The sequence below is a fragment of the Tamandua tetradactyla genome, chromosome 19, assembly GCF_023851605.1.
Source record: "Tamandua tetradactyla isolate mTamTet1 chromosome 19, mTamTet1.pri, whole genome shotgun sequence".
Classification (NCBI taxonomy): Eukaryota; Metazoa; Chordata; class Mammalia; order Pilosa; family Myrmecophagidae; genus Tamandua; species Tamandua tetradactyla.
In genome coordinates, this window is record NC_135345.1 from 70,072,265 (window position 1) to 70,097,752 (window position 25,488).

Consider the following 25,488-nt stretch of genomic DNA (forward strand, 5'->3'; position numbering starts at 1 on the left):
ATGATTCAATCTATCACAAGGTTCCATGATCATGAATTTGAAATTAGACCACTCAATGTGGTTGTATATTTTTCAATAGCCATGTCTGGCTATGTGGCTATAGGGAAGAGTTGGTGGAGAATTGGATTTTACCAGGTTTGTGCAAAAAGAGAGTGTTACAGAGCGGCAAAGCAGAGAGAGGGAAGGGAATGAATGCTGTAAGCTAGACAGTGATTTTAATAATTGACTATTGAAGTTAAGCCGTATGCAGCCCTACAAAGAGATACTGATTAAAGGATCAGTAGCAACTAAGGGAGACCTTCTAATTGTATGCCACATCCTCTCTTTCACGCCACTTTGAGAGTTGTATAATAAAAAGTATATTAGAACAAATTATAGAGTAATGGTTATAAAAATTACATTAAGACCAAAAAATATTAGAATTTATTCTGTAAGCACAGTGTGGGAGCTGATACAGATGCGACAGAGTATTCCATGTCAGGAAATAAATTGAGATGCAGGCATATTTTCACTTCCAAACCCTGATTTTAGTCTGTATTTGATTGTGTGCCATGTAGGTATGATTATATATTAAGCAACATAAGATACTCGGTAGTGCTTGTGGTAAAGTCCAGAATTGCAGAAAATCAAGCCATAATACATTTATCAAGGAAAAATTTTAATTCTTTTGTGCCTCAAGTTGTTCTTTTTTTTCCATTCTACTTTGTTTGCTTGTTTTTATCACTATTTTCTCTTTAATAAACATCAATTGAGCTACTGGCATTAATAATATACTTTCCTATGAACTGTTACATTATAAAAAATGAATTAGTCATGGAACTTACCATCTAATTGATGGAATCAGATTTATGAATTCATGTATAAAACACATTGGGCTGTCCACCTCCTCCTCCAGCCTGCCAGCCTGACTATCACCCGCACTTCCCTCAGAGGATATCTGCCTTCTAGATAATGTCAGTCCCTCAAGAAGTCACGTGGCTTCATCAAGGTCTTCAAGTGGATTGCTTCTATCTTTGCTTTTGCTGCCTGTGATGGTTTTAAGGGTAAAACAGAAATTATAATGACTTGTCCTCCTAAAACCAGTGCAAACAAAACTACTACAGCCACTTTTGATTATCCTTTCAGGTTGAATCAGGCATCATTTCAGTCAGGTCCAGTAAATATGTGTGATACAAATTTGAACAGTCATGTCCTTATAAATTACTCTTCTGCATAATTTTGTTGCATTTGCAGTCTTTCTCTATTACTGCATTGCTGCTCTTCTCTTTTACGATGGTTACATGAACCTATAAAGGAATAATGAAAAACCTCCTATGATTAGCTTCATTGATACTCTTGTTGCCACTTTTTTTTTTTTTTTGTGGCTGGTGATCATTTCATCTAGGCTAAAGCTTTTACAGATTTTTAAATAGTTTTGCACAATACTGTTCAAGAACTTCTGCTTTGTACCAAAGCATCAAAATGTGACTAGTTATTTTGTCTCTAGTATGGCTTTCTGAATATGATACTTTGGAGAAGAAATTATTGGTTTGTGTACAAAGATACCAGCTTGCACAGACCTCAAATACATCTGCCCGTGGTCAAGTAGGTATTCCATTTCCTGCCAAATTATAATGAAATGGAGAAATGCATAGTGTGAAATATATAACCTATTGCCAATATCTTGAGAGCATTGTTTGTTTCTAATAAAAATAATGATGTTTTCAATAAATTGGTGGGTTTAAAATGTTGTTACTTTTTTTACATAAAGCCTGTGCCTTTCCTAGAAATTTGAGATGTAAATATATTCATTCTCACATATAAATTTGAAAATTCAGAGTCCTTTTATGAGATAATACACATTTTTAAATGAATGATAATTTCTTCACTAAGTTGTTTGCCTTTCAAAGAGTTTACATCTTAAGCCTTGACATATGTCTTTACTCAGAAAATAAGTTATATTGTAATATCATAATAGGAAAAAATCTTTATTTAAAACATACACTACTATACATCTGTATAGATCATATACCTAAGATCTTTCTTTAGGAAGCCTTGATTTCATAAATCACATTTAGAAAAAGTGCAATTAGTTCAAAATTTATATCTGAACACTCTTCATATGTTATAAAAGATGTTTAATGGCAATGACTGAGTGTATGTTTTATTTCTGCTCTTCTAAATGAACTGAAGTACTTAAGAAATGTACTAAAATTGTTTTGAGAGCAGAGGTTTGCAAATTTCAGCTAGATGGGCAATTATTTAGTAATTCTATAGTGTAAGTTTCGATTATGCTAGTTGTTTAATAGGCTAGCTACCTAAGTAGAAGACATGGCTCAACTAGGTATTTTGATATGTACAGGTATTATACGTGGTGATATTTGTTTGTTCTCCTTTGTTGCTCATGCTACTTAAGCTCAGGCTCTCTAATTTCTTTGCAAGTAAAATGAAATAATATACCTTTTTTGCAGAGCCCATTCAGAGGTTTAAAAAAATTAAAATTACCTTTTACTATTTTTTCTTGCCTTTTATTTTTGAGACATATAGTATTTATATTCAATGAAGTCACTATTTCAGATCTAGCATTGATATTGTGAAAATAAATGCTAGTCAGATTTCATTTTCTTTATGTTCATTCTTATTTCATAAATATGTGATTAAGGAATTAAGCATTGCAAAACAAAAGAACCTAAGTGAGCTATATTATGGGTGTACAGTTTATGCACACACATTTGTGTATATTCTAAATACACGGTTCAGTCCCGTTGCTTCCTAATCTTTTTATTCTACAAGGATACAGATTTCCTATTCCCACACGTGATTATTTATATATGAGCAAATCTTATCTTATTTTTGCTGCTTTTTTCATGATAAGAATTGTCAATATGAGAATGTATATCTTTTATGCAACCAACTTAAAGCAGTTGAAAGAAAAAAAACACATTTGTTAAGATTGATAATCACAGAGATTTTTTTTTTTGTATACTCTATGGCAAGGATCACACTTCATTCTTTTTCCATGTGAGTATCCCCTTATTGCAGTACCATTTGTTGAATTTTGTTTGTTTGTTTGGTTGGTTGGTTTTTTGTTTGTTTGTTTGCATGTTTATTTATTTGGAAAGTGCATGGGCCGGGAATTGAACTGGGTCTCTTGCATGGCAGGCAAGAATTCTACCACCGAATTATCCTTGCTCCCCCAATCACAGAGATTTTAAAAATTGATAAGTTTTCTTTAAAAAGCTAAAATGTGCTTACCATATGGCTTAGCTATTGCACTCTTCTGTGTTTATCCCAGAGAAATGAAAGCTCATATCCACACAAAAGCCTGTACATGAATATTCATAGCAGTTTCATTTGTAATAGTCAAAAACTGAAAACAATTCAAATGCCCTTCAAAAGGTCAATAGCTAAACAAATGATGGTACATCCATACCATAAACTACTCAGCAATAAATAGATATGAACTATTGAGACATGCAATGAATTGGACAGATCTCAAGGGAATTATGCTTGAGATCTCAAAATGGCTCAAGGGAAAAAATCCAATCTCAAAATGTTACATATTGTGTCAATTTATATGCCATCCTTGAAATGACAAAATTATAGAGATGGGGAACAGATTAGTGGTTGCCAGGACTAAGTAAAGAGGAAGGAGGGAGGCACCTGCGGCATGAGGGAGACTTGAGAGGAAATTGTTCTGTATCTTGACGTGGTGGTAGTCACACAAATCTAAACATCTGATAAAATTATATAGCACTAAATGCACACACATCCACACACAAGCGAATAGGTGCATATTTTAAAACTCATGAAATCTGAATAAGGTTGATGGATTGTCCCAGTGTCAGTTTTCTAGTTGTGATATTGTACTACATTTCAGCACAATATATCATGGGAAACTGCTAAAGGGAACATAGCATCTCTCTGTGTATCTTACAAATGAATGTGAACCATAATTATCTCAAAATACAAAAGTCTTTTTTTTAATGTAAGGAGTTTCAGAAAAGAAAATGTTGAAACCATTTCAGGGAATAGATGAAGGTTTTATTGAGGAGGCTCATTTGAACTAACTGCAAATCTTGAATTAATCCCAATGCTGTGTGGTTACAAGGATTATGATTTTTTTAATATTGAAATTAAAAATTAGAGTAAACCTTCACAGTCATAGAAAACACCTTGACAAATAACATGCTTTTGAATGACCTTAACAAAACTTTTGTAAAATCAGAATTAAACAAGAAACCAGCTGAACTGCTGATATATCCCATTTAAAACTGTTTATTCAACCTTTTATGATCCAGGAGCATATTGTTTAAACAAAATTGTATTTGCATTACAACAACAATTATAATAGCTATCATTTCTTGAGCACTGACTGTGCTCTAAGAACTATGCTAAGCATCAATCATTTGAGGTAAATGCTGTTATCCCTGTTTTAGTACAGATTAGTAAATTGAGACTTATAATAACTAGTTTAAGTCATATAGTTGGTGTGAAATCTGGGATTACTCCTTAAAATTAATGTGTAAACAAAAATAAAGATGTGCTTTCTGAAAAATACAAAAAAAAGAGCCTTTCAATAATATTTATTGAAAGATTATTATTTACAGAGCACCTTATGAAGTGCTGTGAGAAGAGAGAGAAAAGATGTAAAAGAGGAACTACCAGTTTTCTGTGTATAATTAATAAACATTATTGTAGTCATGACTTCTTAACTTTCTCCAATTAAATGGCTAACACAAACATGCATGTCTAAGAATCCTTCCTGAATTAGGGTATTACTTATAGCTTAGAGGTACCATCAAAAGGCCTAACTTCCATATGTACTAAGACAAGGGGGATCAAGTTTTAGTGGAATATTGAGAGTAATTTGAAATTTTCTTATATCTTTGTTTACAATTCATCACTTTTCTCAGTCTTGTTTTTTTTTCCCAAAAAAACTTTCATTAAATGGAAAAAATAAACTGGCTTATACAAAATATTTAACATTCTCATGTCACATCAGTTTTCATATCTTATTTTAGCCAAACTCCTAAATTTTATCAGTTTAAAAGCAAATTTTAGTGCTGAATTGTATATGAATATGGTTGATAGGCGAAGCTTAGAGTCATATATGTCACCAGAAGGAAAGTTGGAGGTTAGTACTTGGGACTGTATAACTCAGTAAATCTTGTGGTTGATGGTGACTTTGGGTATCTGTACAAATAGAAAAAATTCTTCCATGAGCTATAATAATGTTTGAAATGATTACAGGGAGTTAATAATAAGTGGTATTGGGAGGGAAAGCACTTATTACAAACTGTAGACTAAAGTTAGCAGTAATATCTTAAAATTCTTTCATCAACAGTAACAAATGTACCACACCAATGCTAGGGATCAGTGTTGGGAGGGATAAGGGGGTTGGGGATGTTTTGGGTTTTCTTTCTTTTTTTCACCTTTTTTGAAGCAATGAAAATATCTAAAATTGATTGTAGTGATGAATGCACAACTAAGTGTTGATACTGTGAGCCATCAATAGTCTACTTTGGATGGATTGTATGGTGTATGAATATATCTCAGCAAAAAATGCATTTTAAAAATAGCAAATTTTATTGGGGCCCAAAAAAGGCAAATTTTTCCTACCAATTTTAATTTTCAAAATGGTTACTGTAAAACTGAGAACTTGCATGAGTGCTTTTATACAATGATAAAAGGGTAGTGGAAAGACTCAGTGAAATCTTGCCATTAAAATACCCTTATGTAATGGCACCAGTTCTAACTTCATAATGGTTTAGATTGCTTGAATGTTGTGTCTCTACCTGATAAGTAATAATTTATAAAATCTAAAGTTATGAAAGAGGCTGATATTAGGCTTTTATTCATCAGTTTCATATCTAGATGATCAACAATCCAGTGCCATGCTAGATGCAGCCAAGGGGCAACCTTGAGGATATCTTCCCTCTAATATTTTTCTCCCTCAGCAAATAAATCTAACAAGAGGACTAGTAATGTGCAGATGGTAAATGTAGCAGTAGGGGAAGAACACTACCTGCCATCATCTCAAAATGGAAACCTGAGCCCTAACTTCAGATGCATGGCTACAACACCTGGGCCATATTCCCATTAAAGGCTTTGCAGCTTGGAAAAGCTTTAAATGTGCAAACACTTGGTTATAATCCATTGCATTCAACAGTTTGGACTTCATTCCCTCCCATTCCATTCAACCAACAAAATGTTACCAATTAAGCTATACTTATTGTCCTTCAATGAATTGTCATTCTAGCCTTAAATCTTAAGAGTTCATAATAAACTGACTTGTGACATTTTCCTTATCTTCCCTTTCTCCGTGGATTATCACATTATAATGCCAAGACATAGGTGACGTAGTTGCTTTTTAGTATTGATATCCTCAGGAGCGCCATATTCAAATGAATATCATCTGCTTTAACTTGTTCAGAACAAGTATATTACACAGGGTTTGTACAATTATGGTGGGTCACAAGAAAATGGAATCTTTCCCAAATTTATCTCAGCAGTGGCTTAGGAGGGAAAATAAGCTACACCTTGGTTTCTCTCTGAAATTAATTCCCATTCTTTCTCCATTATGAAGTATTTGGTGCTCTGCTGGTTCTGCTTTCTTGACCTTTTCTTAATGGATATGACAATTTTCCTCATTCTACCTAGAAAAGTAAACATATGCTACTATTCTGTATGTGAGAAAGTAATTTTTCTTTTTAAGTTTCCTTTTATTCCTTGTTCTATACCTTTAATGCAGAAATTTACCTGAAACAAGGTGAGGAAATGAAGAAAGGGATCATTTCAAGCCATATATACACATGGGAAATTTATGTCAACAAGACAAAATTTTGATGACAGAAAATTCTGGGAAACAAATTAGTGCAGGTTGAGACAGAATCCATCAGGCAGAGGTAGGATGTTCACATGTGGAGCAGAGCTAGGAAGGAAATATACGAGTCAAGCAAACAGATTAGTTAGATCAGTTAGATCAAGGTGACTTCCAGGGCTTCTACAATTCTGTATCTAAAATGATCTACATACAGAAAATAGTGCTTCATTCTACTAGGTCATCCTCTCTCAGACACCAGTTTTGGAAGCGATCCAGTCCCGGAAGACAGTCACTCTAGTATAAACACCAGGCTTATTGGGTTGGCCACATTCATCTCCCCAGCTCACTATTCCAACAAGGTACCAGATATCTCTAGCATCGGGACTAACCAGTGGTCCTCCAGAATCACCCTAAGGGGAAAGAGAGAATAGTAAATAGTAATTCAGTTCATTAAGAGAAATCTTCTATTTTTCTCATGTAAGAGTTAATGAAGTGGACCATTTTCAAGCCTTCAATGTATTTGAAAGCAGAAGTGGTTCCCTTAATCCATGTCAGTTATCTATATAACCGGGCAGCCCTGATACCTGGAAAATTAAATTAGGCTCAGGATTCAGTCCATAGAGTTTGAGGGCTCCACACCTTTGGAAAGCAGAACTCATAATTTAGCTGGCACATCTAAAAAAAAAACTCCTTGTTATCCTACTCATACAGGTTGCCTCTTTATCAATGGGACATATCTCCCCCAAAAAGGTGAAGAATCTATTACTGATTTAAAAAGCATGAGCATTAAAGTCACACACTTGGGTCTAAATCTCAATTCTGGACCTTCCAAGCAGCCTAAGACCTTTAATTTACTTATTTGTGAATGCTTTCAATAGTAGTTACCTCAGGCGATTATTTTGAAGGTCATGTAAAATGGTAAATGCAACATGCTTAGCACAGAACCTGGCCCAAAGCAGAACTTAGTAAATAAATATATAAAAATGCAATTTCAAATTATAAGTCTCTTGTGAACTCCAGAGGGCTGCTTCTTTATATAAGTCATATATATATATATTATCTGATCATTTCTCAGTCAGTGTGGTCTTTAGTTATTGACCACCCATTAAATCTTCAGCTCTCTATGAAGCTTTTAATTAACTAACATATCATCTCATTAATTCATGTAATCCTTGCAACAAAATGTAAAGGTAGGTTTCATTTTCTCCATTTTAGCAATAAGGAAACTGAAACTCAGAGAAAGTTATGAACTTTCCTGAGGTCGCATTAGTGACAGAACTTAAATTTGAACCCAGAACTATCTAATTCAGAAGACCATGCATTTATCTCTCCATTATACAACTTACTTTGCGTATTTTCTTCTGTCCATGTAAAATATATGAATTTTTTATAATTTGGAACTCAACTAATAAGTATTAACTGATATCCTACATGTGGTAAGAAATATAAAAAAGACTATAAACACAGGAGCCTTACCCTCAAACAGCCTTCATTGTGCTTGTAGAAATAAGATGTATCATATAAATCTATATGAAAATAAATCATTTTGATAATTGAGACTCAAGCTCATATGGAGGCAAGGAAGAAGGAACAGATTAGAATGAAGAAATAGAAGGTGCCAAAGAGAAAAATGTCTAGGTTAACTTAAGTGACAGGAAAAAATTGGTCTGAGAATAGCTAAATTAATTAAAGAAAAAAAGATAGCAGTGTATCAAATAACATTGCAAACTGAAAAATAAGGTGATGATTATAATGATGTAAAATAAATTATATTCTGTGTCTTGTCACCATGCCTGGCTGTCTGGGTTTGAAAGTATTGTATACCCTAGAAAAGCCATGTTTTAATCCTGATCTAATCTTGTGAGAGCAGCCCTTTCTTTTAATTCTGATTTAATAATGTAGGTTGGAAACTTTTGATTAGATTACCACCATGGAGATGTGACACGCCCAATTGTGGGTATTATATTAACTTTGATTAGACGGAGATGTAACTCCACCCATTCCAGGTGGGTCTTGAATGGTTTTCTGGAAACCTTTAAAAGAGGAAACATTTTGAAGAGAGCTGACAGAAATGTCACAGCAGAGCTGACAGAAATAACAGAGCCTAGAAAAACGATGGAAGTTTCAAAGCCAAAGAAATTTCACAGCAGAGCTGACACAGATATGGACACATGGAGAACAGAGACATGGATGGCTTGGAGATGCTTGGAGTAAGCAGACATCACCATGATATGTTAAGCAAGTCAGAACCTGGAGAGAGCCAAAGGAAGCCAAGAGATGAAAGCCAGCTCTGGGAGAAATAAAGTGAGGAACCTCCTCAGGAACAGAAGCTGAAAGCAATAGAGCCAGGAGTAAGAGACCAGCAGATGCCAGCCACGTGACTACCCAGCTGACATAGGTGTTCCTGACCTGTCGGCCTTTCTTAAATTGATGTCATCTCTTATTGGCGCCTTAATTTGGACACTTTCACTTCCTTAGAAGTGCAAACTTGTAACTTATTAAGTTCCCCTTTTTAAAAGACATTCCCGTTCTAGTGTGTCACATTCTGGTAGCTTGCAAACCAACACATTGGCTTACTCAAGTTCCCCTTTCGAGAGACCACTCCAGTTCTAGGTGTAGCCACAACGAGCAAGACATGTACCGCCATGTAGTCTGGATGATGAGAGCCTACCTCAGCTTCCCCAAACGACCCTTGCTGCTTCTGCCCTTCTGCTGCATAGTTTAAAGCTGCCAATCTCCAACATCCACAGGAAAACTCCACTCCTACCACTTTGGGTCAAAATAAAGACCCAGGTCTCATAGGTCTTCCTCTCTCCACTGACTCGCACAAGAGTCTACATCAGATGAGCCCCAGGCCCCTCCCCTGCCTTCACTTCCCGCTCTCTCCATCCAGGCCCTTTGACCTAATAAAGCTATCTTTTCATACATTTTCAGCTGTCTGCTGTCTGTGTTTTTGTATCTCATCACCCAAAGAATTTCCATGCAGCAACCAAAACAATGACCAGCAAGTATCAGGTAGAGAAAGGTAGAGTCTTTTCTGTTAACACTAATTAACTCACATACAATTGGTGAATAAAGGAGTTATGTCAGTATAAGAAAGAACATTCTGTAGGTTTTTGTTTTCTCTTAGACAAGGGCAGTCAGAATAATGGAAGTAGAATTATAATCTTCTAAAGGAAAGGGAGGGAGCCAAGATGGTGGCATAGTGTGGAGTGGGATTTAGTTCATCCTCCAGAGCAGCTAGTAAATAGCCAGGAACAGTACAGAACAATAGCTGAGGCCACATCAGTGACTGGGCACACAACTGGAGCAGCTGCCAGCCCACCCAGATCCATGAGTTTCTGAACCCTTCCCCTAGGGCTGCTTCCCAGAAGGTAAAGGAAAGGGACTTTACTAGCAGCAGGGGCTGAGTGCAACCAGGCTCCAACTGTGGAATTAATTGACAACTTCTAATTACTAAAAATAGGCCCCAGCTCAGCTGAACCTTGAGGTTGCTGGTTTTGCCCCAGTGCGAAGGGTCAGGGCCGATAGAAAAAGGAAAAAAAAAAAACAAAACCCAGGGTTTTTTTTGGATTAGGCAGCACAAAATACTTGAAAGGGTCTCAGCCTTGAAGGAAAGGAGGGACACATAGGACCCGTAGAGGGGGCACATAGGACCTGGAGATACACACAGCAGCACACCAACTTAAGCTCCTGATTGGCAAAGCCAAGGAACAGGGGTCCTTGCTCTGAAAAAGAATTTTTTTTCTTTTCTTTTTTGTGGCTGTGTTGCTATGGCCTGACTGCTCTTTGGATATAGCTGCAGGACTTCTCAGGTTCCAACTATCTCAGGCATGGGCAGAATTAATCTTGTTTGAGAGTTTTTCTGGAGGCTGTGCCTTCCCCAAAAGAGGTGTGGGGCCCAGCTCAGGAGGAATCCCTCCCTCAAGGAATTCAGACCCCAGGGTCTGGAAAACTGAAGTGATTAAAACCAGGCTACAACCTCCCCCCTGTCTCAACCACAGCCCTAGCAGGGAGAGTCTACTGAAGTTAATGGTACCACACCACCTTATGCTGGTGGGATCCACAGGCAGACAAGCACCACATACCAGTCAGGATAGGATAAACACAGAGTCAAGAGGCTTCATAGGAAAGTCTTTCAACCTGCTGGGTATCACCCACAGGGAAAATTGAGGCAGGTGACTCTTTCCTCCTGAGAGGAGGACAGTTTCATCTAGGAAAATCTGACTGGGATCTATGATACCTAAGTAGACCCTCTTAAGGGTTAGGGGGAAAAAGGCACCATACAGGCAGGGCAAGAAACAAAAAAACAAGAACTGAAAAATTCTGATCTGTTAAATGAAATCTAAGGTAGAAGGCTAGAATAAACCGAACTGAATGTCAAAGAACAGATAGACAACAAAGGCACCCAGCAAGAAAATCCTAGGTTAAAAAAAAGGTGAAAGCAATCTTCAGAATAAGCCAAACTGAATGTCAAAGAACAGATAGACAACAAAGTCACCCAGCAAGAAAATCCTAGGTTAAAAAAAAAGTGAAAGCAATCTTCAGAATAAACTAATTAAGAAATTAAGTGCTTATATGCCAGCAAAAAAATAATGAATCATAGTAGGAAAATTAAAGATATGGCCCAGTCAAAGGAACAAACCAACAATTCAAATGAGATACAGAAGCTGAAACAATTAATTCAGAATGTTCAAACAGACATGGAAAACCTCATCAAAAATCAAATCAATGAATTGAGAGAAGATATAAAGGCAAGGAACAAACAGAAAGAAGAAATCAAAAGTCTGAAAAAACAAATCACAGAACTTATGAGAATGAAAGGCACAGTAGAAGAGATGAAAAAAATGGTGAAACCTACAATGTTTGATTTCAAGAGGCAGAAGATAGGATTAGTGAACTGGAGGATGGGATATCTGAAATCGAACAAGCAAAAGAACATATAGGGAAAAGAATGGAAAAATGTTAGCAGGGACTCAGGGAATTGAAATGACAACATGAAGCACTTGAATATATGTGTTGTGGGTGTCACAGAAGGAGAAGAAAAGGGAAAAGGAGGAGAAAAACAAATGGAGGAAGTTATCACTGAAAATTCCCCAATGCTTATGAAAGATAAAAAATTACAGATCCGAGAAGTCCAGCATACCCCAAACAGAATTGATCCAAATAGACATACTCAAGACACTTACTAATCAGAATGTTAGATTTCAAAGAGAAAGAGAGAATCTAGAAAGCAGCAAGAAAAAAAAAAAATTCATCACATACAAGGGAAGCCCAATAAGCCTATGTGTAGATTTCTCAGCAGAAACATGGGGGCAAGAAGACAGTGGGATGATATATTGAAGTTACTAAAAGAGAAAAACTGCCAACCAAGAATTTTATCTCCAGAAAAATTGTCCTTTTAAATGAGGGGGAAATTAAAACATTTTCAGGCAAAAAATCATGGCCAGAATTTGTGACCAAGAGATCAGCTCTGCAAGAAATACTAAAGGGAGCACTAGAGACAGATAGGAAAAGACAAGAGAGAGAGGTGTGGAGAAGAGTGTAGAAAGGAAGACTATCAGTAAAGGTAAAAAGAAGAAAAACTAGATATGACATATAAAATCCAAAAGACAAAATGGCAGAAGAAAGAGTTGCCCTTACAGTAATAACACTAACTGTTAATGGATTTAATTCCCCAATCAAAAGACATAGACTGGCAGAATGGATTAAAAAGCAGGGCCCATCTATATGCTGTCTACAGGAGATACATCTTAGACACAAGGATAAACATAGATTGAAAGTGAAAGGTTGAGAAAAGATATTTCACGCAAACAGCAATCAGAAACCAGCAGGAGTAGCTATATTAATATCCAACAAAATAGACTTCAAATATAAAACAACTAACAGAGACAAAGAAGGACACTATGTGTTAATAAAAGGAACAACTCAACAAGAAGACATAACAACCATAAATATTTATGCACCAAGCCAGAGTGCCCCAAAATACATGAGGCAAACACTGAAAAGAGAAATAGACACATCTATCATAATAGTTGGAGACTGCAATTCACCACTTTCATCAATAGGCAGAACATCTAGACAGAGGATCAATAAAGAAACAGAGAATTTGAATAATACAATAAATGAGCTAGACTTAACAGACATTTATAAAACATTACACCCTACAACAGAAGGATACACATTTTTCTCAAGTGCTCATGGACCATTCTCAAGGATAGATCACAGGCTGGGTCACAAAGCAAGTCTCAAATTTAAATAGATTGAAATCATACAAAACACATTCTCAGATCATAAAGAAATGAAGTTGGAAATCAGTAATAGGCAGAGTACCAGAAATTTCAAATATATGGAGGCTCAACAATACACTCTTAAACAACCAGTGGGTGAAGGAAGAAATACAAGAGAAATCAGTAAATATCTCGAGGAAAATGAAAATGAAAACACAACTTATCAAAATTTATGGGATGCAGCAAAGGCAGTGCTAAGAGGGAAATTTATTGCCCTAACTGTCTATATCAGAAAAGAAGAAAGAGCAAAAATCAAGGAACTAACTGTCCACTTGGAAGAACTATAGAAAGAACAGCAAACTAACCCCAAAGTAAGCAAAAGAAAAGAAATAACTAAGATTAGAGCAGAAATAAATGAACTTGAGAACATGAAAACAATCGAGAAAATCAACAAAAGCAGAAGTTGGTTCTATGAGAAAATCAATGATTGATGGACCCTTAGTGAGGTTGACAAAAAGAAGAAGAGAGAGGATGAAATAAATGAAATCAGAAATGGAAGAGGAGACAACCACTAACCCTGAAGAAATAAAGGAGGTAATGAGATGATACTATGAACAACTATATGCTAATAAACTAGACAATGTAGATGAGATGGACAACTTCCTAGAAAGGCATGAACAACCGACATTGACTTGAGAAGAAATAGACTACTTCAACAAACCAATCACAAGTAAAGAAACTGAATTAGTCATTAAGAAGTTCCCAAAAAAGAATAGACCAGGACCAGATGGCTTCACATGTGAATTCTGCCAAACATTCAGGAAAGTATTAGTACCAATCCTGATCAAATACTTCAAAAAAATTAGAGGGAAGGATACCTAATTCATTCTGTGAAGCCAATATCACCCTATATCAAAGCCAGACAAAGATATTACAAGAAAAGAAAACTACAGACCAGTCTCTCTAATGAATATAGATGCAAAAATCCTCAACAAAATTCTTGCAAATCGAATCCAGCAGCACATTAAAAGAACTATACACCATGATCAAGTAGGATTCATCCCAGGTATGCAAGGATGGTTCAACATAAGAAAATTAATTAATGTAATACACCATATCAACAAATCAAAGCAGAAAAATCACATGATCATCACAGTGGAAGCAGAAAAGACATTTGACAAAATTCAACATCCTTTCTTGTTGAAAACACTTCAAAGGATAGGAATAGAAGGGAACTTCCTCAACATAATAAAGGGAATATATGAAAAGCCCACAGTTAAGATCATCCTCAATGGGGAAAAACTGAAAACTTTCCCTCTAAGATCAGGAACAAGACAAGGATATCCACTACCACCACTGTTATTCAATATTGTGTTGGAAGTTCTAGCCAGAGCAATTACAAGAAAAAGAAATAAAAGGCATCAAAATTGGAAACAAGGAAGTAAAACTTTCACTGTTTGCACATGATACTACATGTCAAACCCCCCCCTCCCAAAATCCACAGCAAAACTACTAGATGATTACAGCAAGCTGGTAGGTTACAAGATCAATACTCAAAAATCTGTAGTGATTCTGCACACCAGTAATGAGCAATCAGAGGGGGAAATCAAGAACAAAATTCCATGTACAATTGCAACCAAAAGGACAAAATACTTAGCGATAAATTTAAGGATACAAAGACATATACAAAGAAAACCACCAGAAATTGTAAAACAAATCACAGAGACCTAAATAAATGGAAGGGCATACCGTGTTCATGGATTGGAAGACTAAATATAGTTAAGATGTGAATTCTACCTAAATTGATTTATAGATTCAATGCAATGCCAATTAAAATCCCAAAAATTTACTTTTCAGAAATTGAAAAACCAATAACCAAGTCTATCTGGAAGGGCAGTGTCCCCCGAATAGCTAATAATATCCTGACAAAGAAAAATGATGTTGAAGGTCTTACACTACTGGACTTTAAGGCATATTATGAAGCTACCGTGGTCAAAACAGCATAGTAGTGACCTAAAGATAAATATATTGACCAATGGAATTGAATAGAGTGTTCAGATGTAGACCCTCTCATCTATGGACAATTGATCTGTGAGAAGGCAGTCAAGACAACTCAACTAGGACAGAATAGCCTCTTCAATAAATGGTGCCTAGAGAATTGGATATCCACATGCAAAAGAATGAAAGAGGATCCATATCTCACACCCTATACAAAAATTAAATCAAAATGGATCAAAGATCTAAACGTTAGATCAAAGACCATAACACTTTTAGATGAAAATGTAGGGAAATATCTTATAAATCTTACAATAGGAGGTGGCTTCCTAGATCTTACACCCAAGGCATGAGCATTGAAGAAAGACAGAAAGAAATGGGAACTCCTCAAAGTTAAGCATTTTTGTGCATCAAAGAACTTCGCCAATAAAGTAAAAAGACAGCCTACACAATGGAAGACAATATTATGAAATGATATATTAGATAAGGTCTAGTATCCAGAATGTATAGAGATTATTCAACTCAACAACTAAAAGATAAACAGCCCAATTGCACAATGGGCAAAAAATGAACAGACACTTCTCAGAAGAGGAAATACAAATGGCCAAAAGGCACATGAAAAGATGCTCAACTTCCCTGGCTATTAGGGAAATGCAAATCAAAACCACAATGAATATCATCTCACATCCACCAGAATGGCCATTATCAATAAAACAGAAAACAACAAGTCCTGGAGAGGACGTGGAGAAAGAGTCATACTTATCCACTGTTGGTGGGAATGTGAAATGGTACAACCACTGTGGAAGGCTGTTTGGTGGTTCCTCAGGAAACTAAGTTTAGAATTGCCATATGACCCAGCAATACCTCCAATAGGCATCTACTCAGAGGACATGAGGGCAAAGACACAAATGGACATCTGCACACCAATGTTTATAGTAGCATTATTTACAATTGCCAAGAGACGAACACAGCCCAAACATCTATCAACAGATGAGTGGCTAACCAAGCTGTGATACAGACATATGATGGAATATTATGCAGCTATAAGACAGAAGAAAGTGATGAAATATGCAACAACATGGATGGATCTTGAGGACATTATGCTGAGTGTGATTAGCCAGAAATAAAGGACAAATACTGTATGGCCTCACTGATGTGAACCAACATTAGTGAATACAGATCTTGGAGAATTTCAGCTAAGAACAAAGACCACCAGGAGATAGAAACAGGGTAGATATTGGGTAACTGGACCTGAAGGGATACAGATTGTGGACCAGGACTGATTGTGAAAATTCAGAAATGAATAGCACAATACTACCTAGCTGTAATACAATAATGTTAGTACACTGAATGAAGCTGAATGTGAGAATGATAGAGGGAAGAGGGCTTGGGCACAAATGAAGTTAGAAGGAAAGACAGATGATAAAGACTGAGATGGTATAATCTAGGAATGCCTAGAGTATACAATGATAGTGACTAAATATACAAATTAAAAATGTTTTGCATGAGGAAGAACAAGGGAATGTCAATATTGTAGGGTATTGAAAATAGATGGTCACTCATATTTTAAAACTTTAACTTATGTGTAAGACTAAAGCAAAAAAATGTTTATTTGGTACAAAATTTATGATTTGATTAGCGCATTTCCTAATATAACTTAAGCAGAGTTTAATTGAACACCATAAGAACATGGAACCTTGAGTAGGACATGAAATTCAGTAGGTTTGTTCAAAGTGATGCCCCAATAAATCCTAGAGTGATTTGAATAGTGGATAAGAAAGTATTTGCAAAGTCCTCTTGGGGGAATTTCAAGAAAGAGGGAAAATTCAACTTCCCCACGTGAAGAATTGCTGATATTCTCACAAGCAGTGGGGACAACCAAAGCAATAGGCCAAGCCCTTAATCTTGGAGTTTCTTCATATATAACTTCTCCCTACAAAGGATAGTCTAAGCCTACTTAAAATTAGACCTAAGAGTCACCCCCAGAGAACCTCTTTTGTTGCTCAGTTGTGGCCTCTCTCTCCCTCTCAGCAAACATGACAAGCAAACTCACTGCCCTCCCCCACTCTATGTGAGATATGATTCCCAGGGGTGTAAACCTTCCTGGCAACGTGGGACAGAAATCCTAGAATGAGCTGGGATCCAGCATCAAGTGATGAGAAAACCTTCTAGTCCAAAAGGGGGAAGAGAGAAATGAGACAAAATAAAGTGTCAATGGCTGAGAGATTTCAAATGGAGTCAAGGGGTTATCCTGGAGGTTTTTCTTGAGCATTATACAGACATCACCTTTTTAGTTAAGGTACACCAGAGAGGCTGGAGGGAAGTGCCTGAAAATGTAGAGCTGTGTTCCAGTAGCCATGTCTCTTGAAGACAATTGTATAATGTTATAACTTTTGCAGTGTGACTGTATGATTGTGAAAACCTTGTGTCTGATGTTCCTTTTATCTATGGTATGGACAGATGAATAAAACATGTGGATTAAAAATAAATAAATAATGGGGGGAACAAATGTTAAAATAAAAATAGTAACTGAAATGCTAGTGATCAATGAAAGGGAGTGTTAAGCGATATAGAAAAAAATAGGGGAAACCAAGGCTAAAATATATTGGGTAGATGGAAATACTAGCAGTCAATGAGAGGGAAGGACAAGGGGTATGGCATGTATGAGTTTTTTTCTTTTTTTATTTCTCTTTCTGAATTCATGCAAATATCTAAGAAATGATCATGGTGATAATATTGTGAGTTTTTTATTATATATCAAGAATGAAATGATCATATGATAAGGATGTTTGTGCTTGTATATTGTTGTGTTTAAAAATTTTTTTTTTAATTTAAAAAAAGGAATGGGAAAAGTTTTAACTCAGCTAATATACAAGCAGAAGGAAGATTTTAGAGCTCTAATTTAAGAAAATGTTGATAGTGCCTTTGCCCGGGACTCCCCAGGAGGCATACCCCAGCCTTAAGTAACTCTTGGGTTGTGGAAGGTTGCACTTCCTCCTGTGCTGGGGCTACACAACCCCATGTATGTATCGTCTCAGTCCCATCAAGCAGGTGTTTTCGCTCCATCGTTTTTATGTATTTTTAACATCCTTGAATCAGTCAATTCTGTGCAAGCAAAATGCTTACACTTATCAAGTTAATTTTTAAGATACTAATTATTGAGTTTATTTATTCTCTGATTAAAACTTGCAGCTGTTGAGAGAATTCTGGGCCAAGATGGCGGCTTAGCAATGTGCACGTTTTACTTTGTCCTCCAGAACAACTACTAAATAACCAGAAACAGTACAGAACAGCTCCTGGGGCCACGTCAGTGACTGGACACACAGCGTACCCCAGTCTGGACCACCTGGACTGGCTATGAGCCCCCCCAGAACCGTGAGTTCCCCAAACTGCGACAGCTGGCACCCCTCCCCCACAGGCTACTTCCCAGAGGTAAGAGACTTTACCAGCAGCAGGGGCTGAGCCCAACCAAATGCCAATTGTGGAATTAATGAACAAATTCTGACCACTAAAAATAGGCATCCAGCTCAGGTGAACCTGGTCAAAGCAGAGGTCGCTCATTTTTGCCCTGGTACCAAGGGAGCAGAGCTGACAGAAAAAGAAAAAAAAAAAAAAGGAAACAGAGGTTTTTGTGGCTGTGTTTCTACAAAGGCTTGACTGCCTTTGGATACAGCAGCAGGACTTCTCAGGCTGCAACTTCCCGAGGCATAGGCAGAAACAAGCTCATTTGAGGGCTTGTCTGGATTTTTGCCTTCCCCAGGGGAGGCGTGAAGCCCAACTCAGGTGGAATCCCTCCCTCAAGGAATTCAGACTCCGGGGCTTGGTAATTTGAAGCCATTAAAACCAGCCTACAACCTCTCCTCTGTCTCCACCACACCCCCAGCAGGGAGAATCTGCCAAAGTTAAAGGTACCACATCATCTTATGCTGGTGGGACCTGCAGGCAGACAGGCACCACATACTGGGCAGGATAAGAAAAACAGAGCCCAGAAACTTCACAGGAAAGTATTTCAACCTGCTGGGTCTCACCCTCAAGGAAAACTGACACTGAAGACTCTTTCCTCCCGATAGGAGGCCAGTTTGGTCTGGGAAAATCCAGCTGGGGTCTATAATACCTAAGTAGACTCTCCTAAAGGTGGGTGGGTGGGGGAAAAGGCACCATACAAGCAGGGAAAGAAACAAGAACTGAAAAATTCTCCTCTGTTAAACAAAACCTAAGCTAGAGGCCCAGATAAAGCTGAACTGAATGTCAAAGAACAGATAGACAACAAATTCATCCAGCAAGAAAACCCTAGGTAAAATAAGTGAAAGTAATCTCCAGAATAAACTAATTAAGGTAATTAAATGCTTGACACCAGCAGAAAATAGCAAATCACACTAGGAAAATTGAAGATATGGCCCAGTCAAAGGAACAAACCAACAATTCAAATGAGATACAGGAGATGAGACAATTAATTCAGAATAATGAACAGACATGGAAAACCTCATCAAAAACCAAATCAATGAATTGAGGGAGGATATAAAGAAGGCAAGGATTGAACAAAAAGAAGAAATTGAAAGTCTGAAAAAACAAATCACAGAACTTATGGGAATGAAAGGCATGATAGAAGAGATGGAAAAAACAATGGAAACATACAATGTTAGATTTCAAAAGGCTGAACATAGGATTAGTGAACTGGAGGATGGAACACCTAAAATCCAACAAGAAAAAGAAAATATATGGAAAAATATGAGCAGGGACTTAGGAGATTGAATGACAATGTGAAACGCAAGAATATATGCATTGTGGGTGTCCCCAAAGGAGAAGATAAGGGAAAAGGAGGAGAAAAACTAATGGAGGAAATTATCACTGAAAATTTCCCAACTCTTATGAAAGACTTAAAATTACAGATCCAAGAAGTGCAGCATACTCCAAAGAGAATAGATCCAAATACACATACTCCAAGACATTTACTAATCAGAATGTCAGAGATCAAAGAGAAAGAGAGAATCTTGAAAGCAGCAAGAGAAAAGCAATCCATCACATACAAGGGAAGCCCAATAAGACTATGATTTCTCAGCAGAAACCATGGAGGTGAGAAGACAGTGGGATGATAAAGTTAAATTATTAAAATAGAAAAACTGCCAACCAAGAATTCTCTCAAAAATGAGAGAGAAATTAAAACATTTTTAGACAAAAAATCATTGAGAAAATCTGTGACCAAGAAACCAGCTCTGCAAGGGAGCACTAGAGACAGATATGAAAGGAAAGAAGATAGAGGTGTGGAGAAGAGTGTAGAAAGGAAGACTATGAGTAAAGGTAAAAAGAAAGAAAATTAGGTATGACATATAAAATTCAAAAGGCAAAATGGTAGAAGAAAGCACTACCTGTACAGTAATAACACTAAATGTTAAAGGATTAAACTCCCCAATCAAAAGACATAGACTGGCAGAATGGATTTTAAAAAAGGACCCATCTATATGCTGTCTCTACTCAGAGGACATTAGGGCAGGGACACAAATGGACATTTGCACACCAGTGTTTGTGGCAGCATTGTTTGCAATTGCCAAGGGATGGAAACAGCCAAAATGTCGATCAACAGACAGGTGGCTAAACAAACTGTAGCATATGCATACAATGGAATGTTATGCAGCTGTAAGACAGAATAAAGTTATGAAGTATGTAGCAGTGTGGATGGACTTTGAGAACATTATGCTGAGTGAGATTGGCCAGAAATGGAAGGACAAATACTGTATGGTCTCACTGATATGAACTGACATTAGTGAATAAACTTGGAATATTTAGTTGGTAATGGAGTCAATAAGAAGATAAAGATAGGGTAAAATGTTGGGTGGTTGGAGCTGAAGGGATGCAGATTGTGCAACAGACTGAATATAAAGACTCGGAAATGGACAGCACAATACTACCTAGCTGTAATACAATTATGTTAAAACACTGGATGGGGTTAAGTATGAGAATGATAGAGGGAGGAGGACTGGGGGCATAAATGAAATCACAAAGAAAGAGAAACGATAAAGATTGATATGGTATAATCTAGAAATGCCCAGAGTGTATAATGATAGTGACTAAATGTACAAATTTTAAAAATGTTTTTTGCATGAGGAAGAACAAAGGAATGTCATTACTGCTGAAAATAGATGGTAATTAATATTTTAAAATTTCAACTTGTGTGTGAGACTAAAGCAAAAAATGTTTATTTGTACAAAATTTATATTTTGACTAGTGCATCTCTTAATACAACTTATGTAGATAGTTGGTTGAACAACATAAGTACATGGAACCTTGGGTAGGACATGAGATTTTGTTGGTTTGTCCAGAGTGATGCCCCAATGAATCCCAGAGTGATTTGATCAGTGAGTGGAAAAGTATTTGCAAAGTCCCCTTTGGGGAATGGGAAGAATGGGGGAAAACTCAACCTCCCCAAGTTGATTTCTTGATATTCTCACAAGCAGTGTGGACAACCAAAGCTATAGGCCGAGCCCCCAGTCTTGGGAGTTGCTCATATGAAACTTAATCCCACAAAGGATAGATCAAGCCTATTTAAAACTAGGCCTAAGAGTCACCCCCAAGAGAACCTCTTTTGCTGCTCAGATGTGGCCTCTCTCTCCAGCCAACACAACAAGTAAACTCATCACCCTCCTCCTGTCTATGTGGGACATGACTCCCAGGGGTGTGGATCTTCCTGGCAATGTGTGACAGAAACCCTAGAATGAACTGAGACTCAGGATCAAGGGTTGAATAAAACTCTAGAATGAGCTGAGACCCAGCATCAAGGGTTTGAGAAAAACTTCTCAACCAAAAAGGGGAAGAGTTAAATGAGACAAAGTGTCAATGGCTGAGAGATCCCAAACAGAGCTGTGAGGTTATCCTGGAGGTTATTCTTATGCATTAAGTAGATATCTCCTTGCTATCCAAGATGTAATGGAGAGGCTGGAGGGAACTGCCTGAAAATATAGAGCTGTGTTCCAGTAGCCATGTTTCTTGATGATGATTGTGTAATGATATAGCTTTCACAATGTGACTATGTGATTGTGAAAACCTGATGCTCCTTTTATCTACTTTGTCAAGAGATGAGTAGAACATATGGAATAAAAATAAATAATAGGGGGAACAAATGTTAAAATAAATTTAGTTTGAAATACTAGTGATCAATGAAAGTGAGGGGTAAGGGGTATGGTATGTATAATTTTTTTTCTGTTTTCGTTTTATTTTATGTTGTCTTTTTATTTCTTTTTCTGAATTGATGCAAATGTTCTAAGAAATGATCATAATGATGAATATGCAACTATATGATGATATTGTGAATTACTGATTATGTAGAACGTAATGAGCATATGTTAAGAATGTTTGTGTTTCTTTCTTGTAATTTTTTTTTAATTTAAAAATTAATTAAAAAAAACTTGCATAGCCTTGAGGGGGTCTCTCTAGTTCTACTTTTTTTTTTCTAAGCACTGTTATTTTTAGTGGCCAGTTTAGTGAGAAGCTAAACAAGAACTTTTTTCAGGAACATATCATGTTATAATAGAAACTTCTAAAATTAGAAGTAAGAAGTCTAACCAGGAGGCAATTGTAATGATCAAGATATAAAGTATTTAGTCCCCAGTACCTTAGAGCATCAGGAAGTAAAAACCTAAAATTGTGAAATACTCATGCCAAACTCTGAAATCTGTTCTATAGCTAGCTGTTGCAATGCACTTTGAAATTTATTGCTTTTTTGTATATGTTATTTTTCACAAAAAAAGAAAAAAAAAGGAGGAGTGTAACAGAAAAGATAAGATTTAGCAAATGAGTATGATTGCTGCATCATTACACTGATATTTCTTTTGGTCTCCACTGTCATGGAGCAGCTAGAAGAAAAAAAGAAAAATCATGGAACTGTAACCCACACCAAACTTTAAAATCTGTTCTATAACAACTTGTTAAAATGTACTTGGAAATTTTGGGTTTTTTTTTTTTTTGTATATATGTTATATTTCACAATTTTAAAAAATAAAAAAACAAAAATGATATAAAGTAATAAGGGAATCGATTACTGTGTTAACAGAAGGAATGGAGGAATAGAGATAAATATGAAAATCATAATAAAGTCATAATATTCTAGAACTTAATTTATTGCATGTAAATTAAAGGTAGGAGTAAATGAAGCTCCAAGAATAGTGATGCCAATTAAAAACTTGAAAATGGAAAATAATTTTAACATTTCATGATAACTGTTGAGTTTGACATGGCATACATTCAAATTTTAGTCTTATACTAACAGCTTAAAATATATAAATGAAAATGTCTTTGAATACGTGGAAATCTGAAACTAAATGTGGGCAAGAGGTTAATTGTTTAGATTTAGATTTGGAAGTCATAAATGTAATAGCTGAGTTCAAAGAAAAGATTACTTATTTGAATGATTACATAGACAGCAGAGAAAAATTTTATATGACACTTAGATCTTGAAGGATAGCCAAGTTCAGAGAGTAGGAAAGAAATATGAACCAAAAGAAGGGCCGGAAATGAATGGTTGGAAAAGAAGGGAGAAAATCAGCATATTTCAGAATCTTACACAAGAAAGGATCATGTCTCAAGAAAGAGAAAGTAGCCATATACTCATGAGATAGGAACAGTACAAGAAACTAGTAAAAATTTTTGCAAAAGAAATTATTGATGGCTTTTGAGATTTCAAAATGTATGGAGCTAGCCAAATGAGTCTCACTACCACCCAATGAGAATGAGAATGCCACTCCCATGAGTTAGTGGAAGCCATGAGAAAAGCAGTAACACAAATACTCCTACCCCTCCTAGCCAAGGTAGTATCAGTGGAGCCTGGTAGGAAGTCAATTCCACCTCCATCGGCAGTAACAAGGTCTACTCCCCAACCAGGTATCAAAAGAGGATGAGTGGGGAGCCTAGTCTTTCACTTCTACCTGGCAGTAATGAAGTGGCACCCTTCTTTCCCTACCAATCAGTCTGCTTAAAATAGAAGCTTTAAATAAGATCCTCCAGAGCCTCATAACATAATATTCAAAATGCCAGGATACACATGAAAATCACTTGTCATACCAAGAAGCAGGAATATCTCAACCTGAATGAGAAAACACAATTAACATACACCAACACTGAGCTGAACACATGTTGGAACCACTTGTCCAAATTTTAAAGCGTTCATCATAATTACTACCATGTTTGAAACAGCTACTACCATGCTTGAGACAAATGAAAAAGAAAATAGTCTCAACAACAAAATAGATAAAAAGAGAACAAAATAGAAATCTTAGAGGGTGGGCCACGGTGGCTCAGTAGGTAAGAATGCTTGCCTGCCATGCCCAAGGACCCGGGTTCGATTCCCAGTGCCTGCCCATGTAAAAAAAAAAAAATAGAAATCTTAGAACTAAAAAGTGCAATAATAAAAATATAAAACTCAATGATGGGCACAACTGCATAATGGAAATGACAGAATTTGAACACAGAATTATAGGAATCGTTCAATCTGAACAGAGAAAAAATGGAGTAGGGAGGATAGGAACAGAAACTCAGGGACCTTTGATACTATAATGAAAGATATGACATTCCTGTCACTGAAGTCTCAGTAGAAGAGAAGAAGGAAGGTGGGGCTGAAAAAGTATTCAAAAACTAATGACTGAAAAAAAATGACTAAAAATTTCCCAAATTTGACAAATACATAAATGTACAGAAACAAAAAGATGAGAAAACCCCAAACAGAATAAACCCAAAGAAACTTATGCCACAACACATCATGATCAAACTTCTGAAAATCAAAGGCAAAGAAAGAAAATATTGAATGCAGGAAGAGAGAAATGATGCCTCACCTATATGGGAAAAACAATTTTAATGACAGCAGATTTCTCTTCAGAAACTAGGAGGCCAGAAGGATATGGCACAACATATTTTTAAGTATTGAAAGAAAAGAGCCCTGAATCTATATCTGGCAAAATTATCCTTCAGAAAGCTAAGGGAAATAAAGAGTTTTGTAGACAAAGAAAATCTAAGAGAATTTGTCACCAGAATTACCATAAAAAAGGCTAAAGTTGATGATAAAAGATATCTGAGAATATCAGGGAAAAAAGAAAGAATAGAAAGAGTAAAACTATAGTAAATACAGTAGACTTTCCTGCCCCTCGAGTTTTCTGAGTTATTTTTGACATTTGGAGCACAAATATTTTCTGAAATGGTTCTCAATATATGTTTAGGAATTATTTAATATTTACATTTATATTTATTAATATTTAATATCATAAGGGGAGGTAAGTTTTCTAGTCTACTTTTCACTCAAACTAGTAAAATGTAGACACCAGCAGACTATGATAACTTTTATATGTACAACGTAATATAATACCTAAAAGAACCACTATAAGAATTCTACAGAAATACATTAAAAAATACTATGGATGAATCTCATATCATTCTAAAAATATAGTGCACAATTCTTTATAAAACGTTTTACAAGAT

The 25,488-nt window shown here is 36.2% G+C and overlaps 1 protein-coding gene and 1 pseudogene across 1 annotated transcript in view; one reads left to right on the plus strand and one right to left on the minus strand.

Moving 5' to 3' along the window:
* LOC143663416 (synaptophysin-like protein 1 pseudogene) lies at positions 1–1,614 on the plus strand (annotated as a pseudogene).
* Positions 1,615–4,010: 2,396 nt separating this feature from the next.
* LOC143663677 (transmembrane protease serine 11E-like) overlaps positions 4,011–25,488 on the minus strand; it is a 64,315-nt gene continuing 42,837 nt past the window's right edge. Inside the window, exon 10 of the mRNA XM_077137154.1 lies at positions 4,011–7,215. Coding sequence (XP_076993269.1) covers positions 7,054–7,215 — 162 coding nt within the window. The 3' untranslated portion in view covers positions 4,011–7,053. The remainder of the gene's footprint in view (positions 7,216–25,488) is intronic.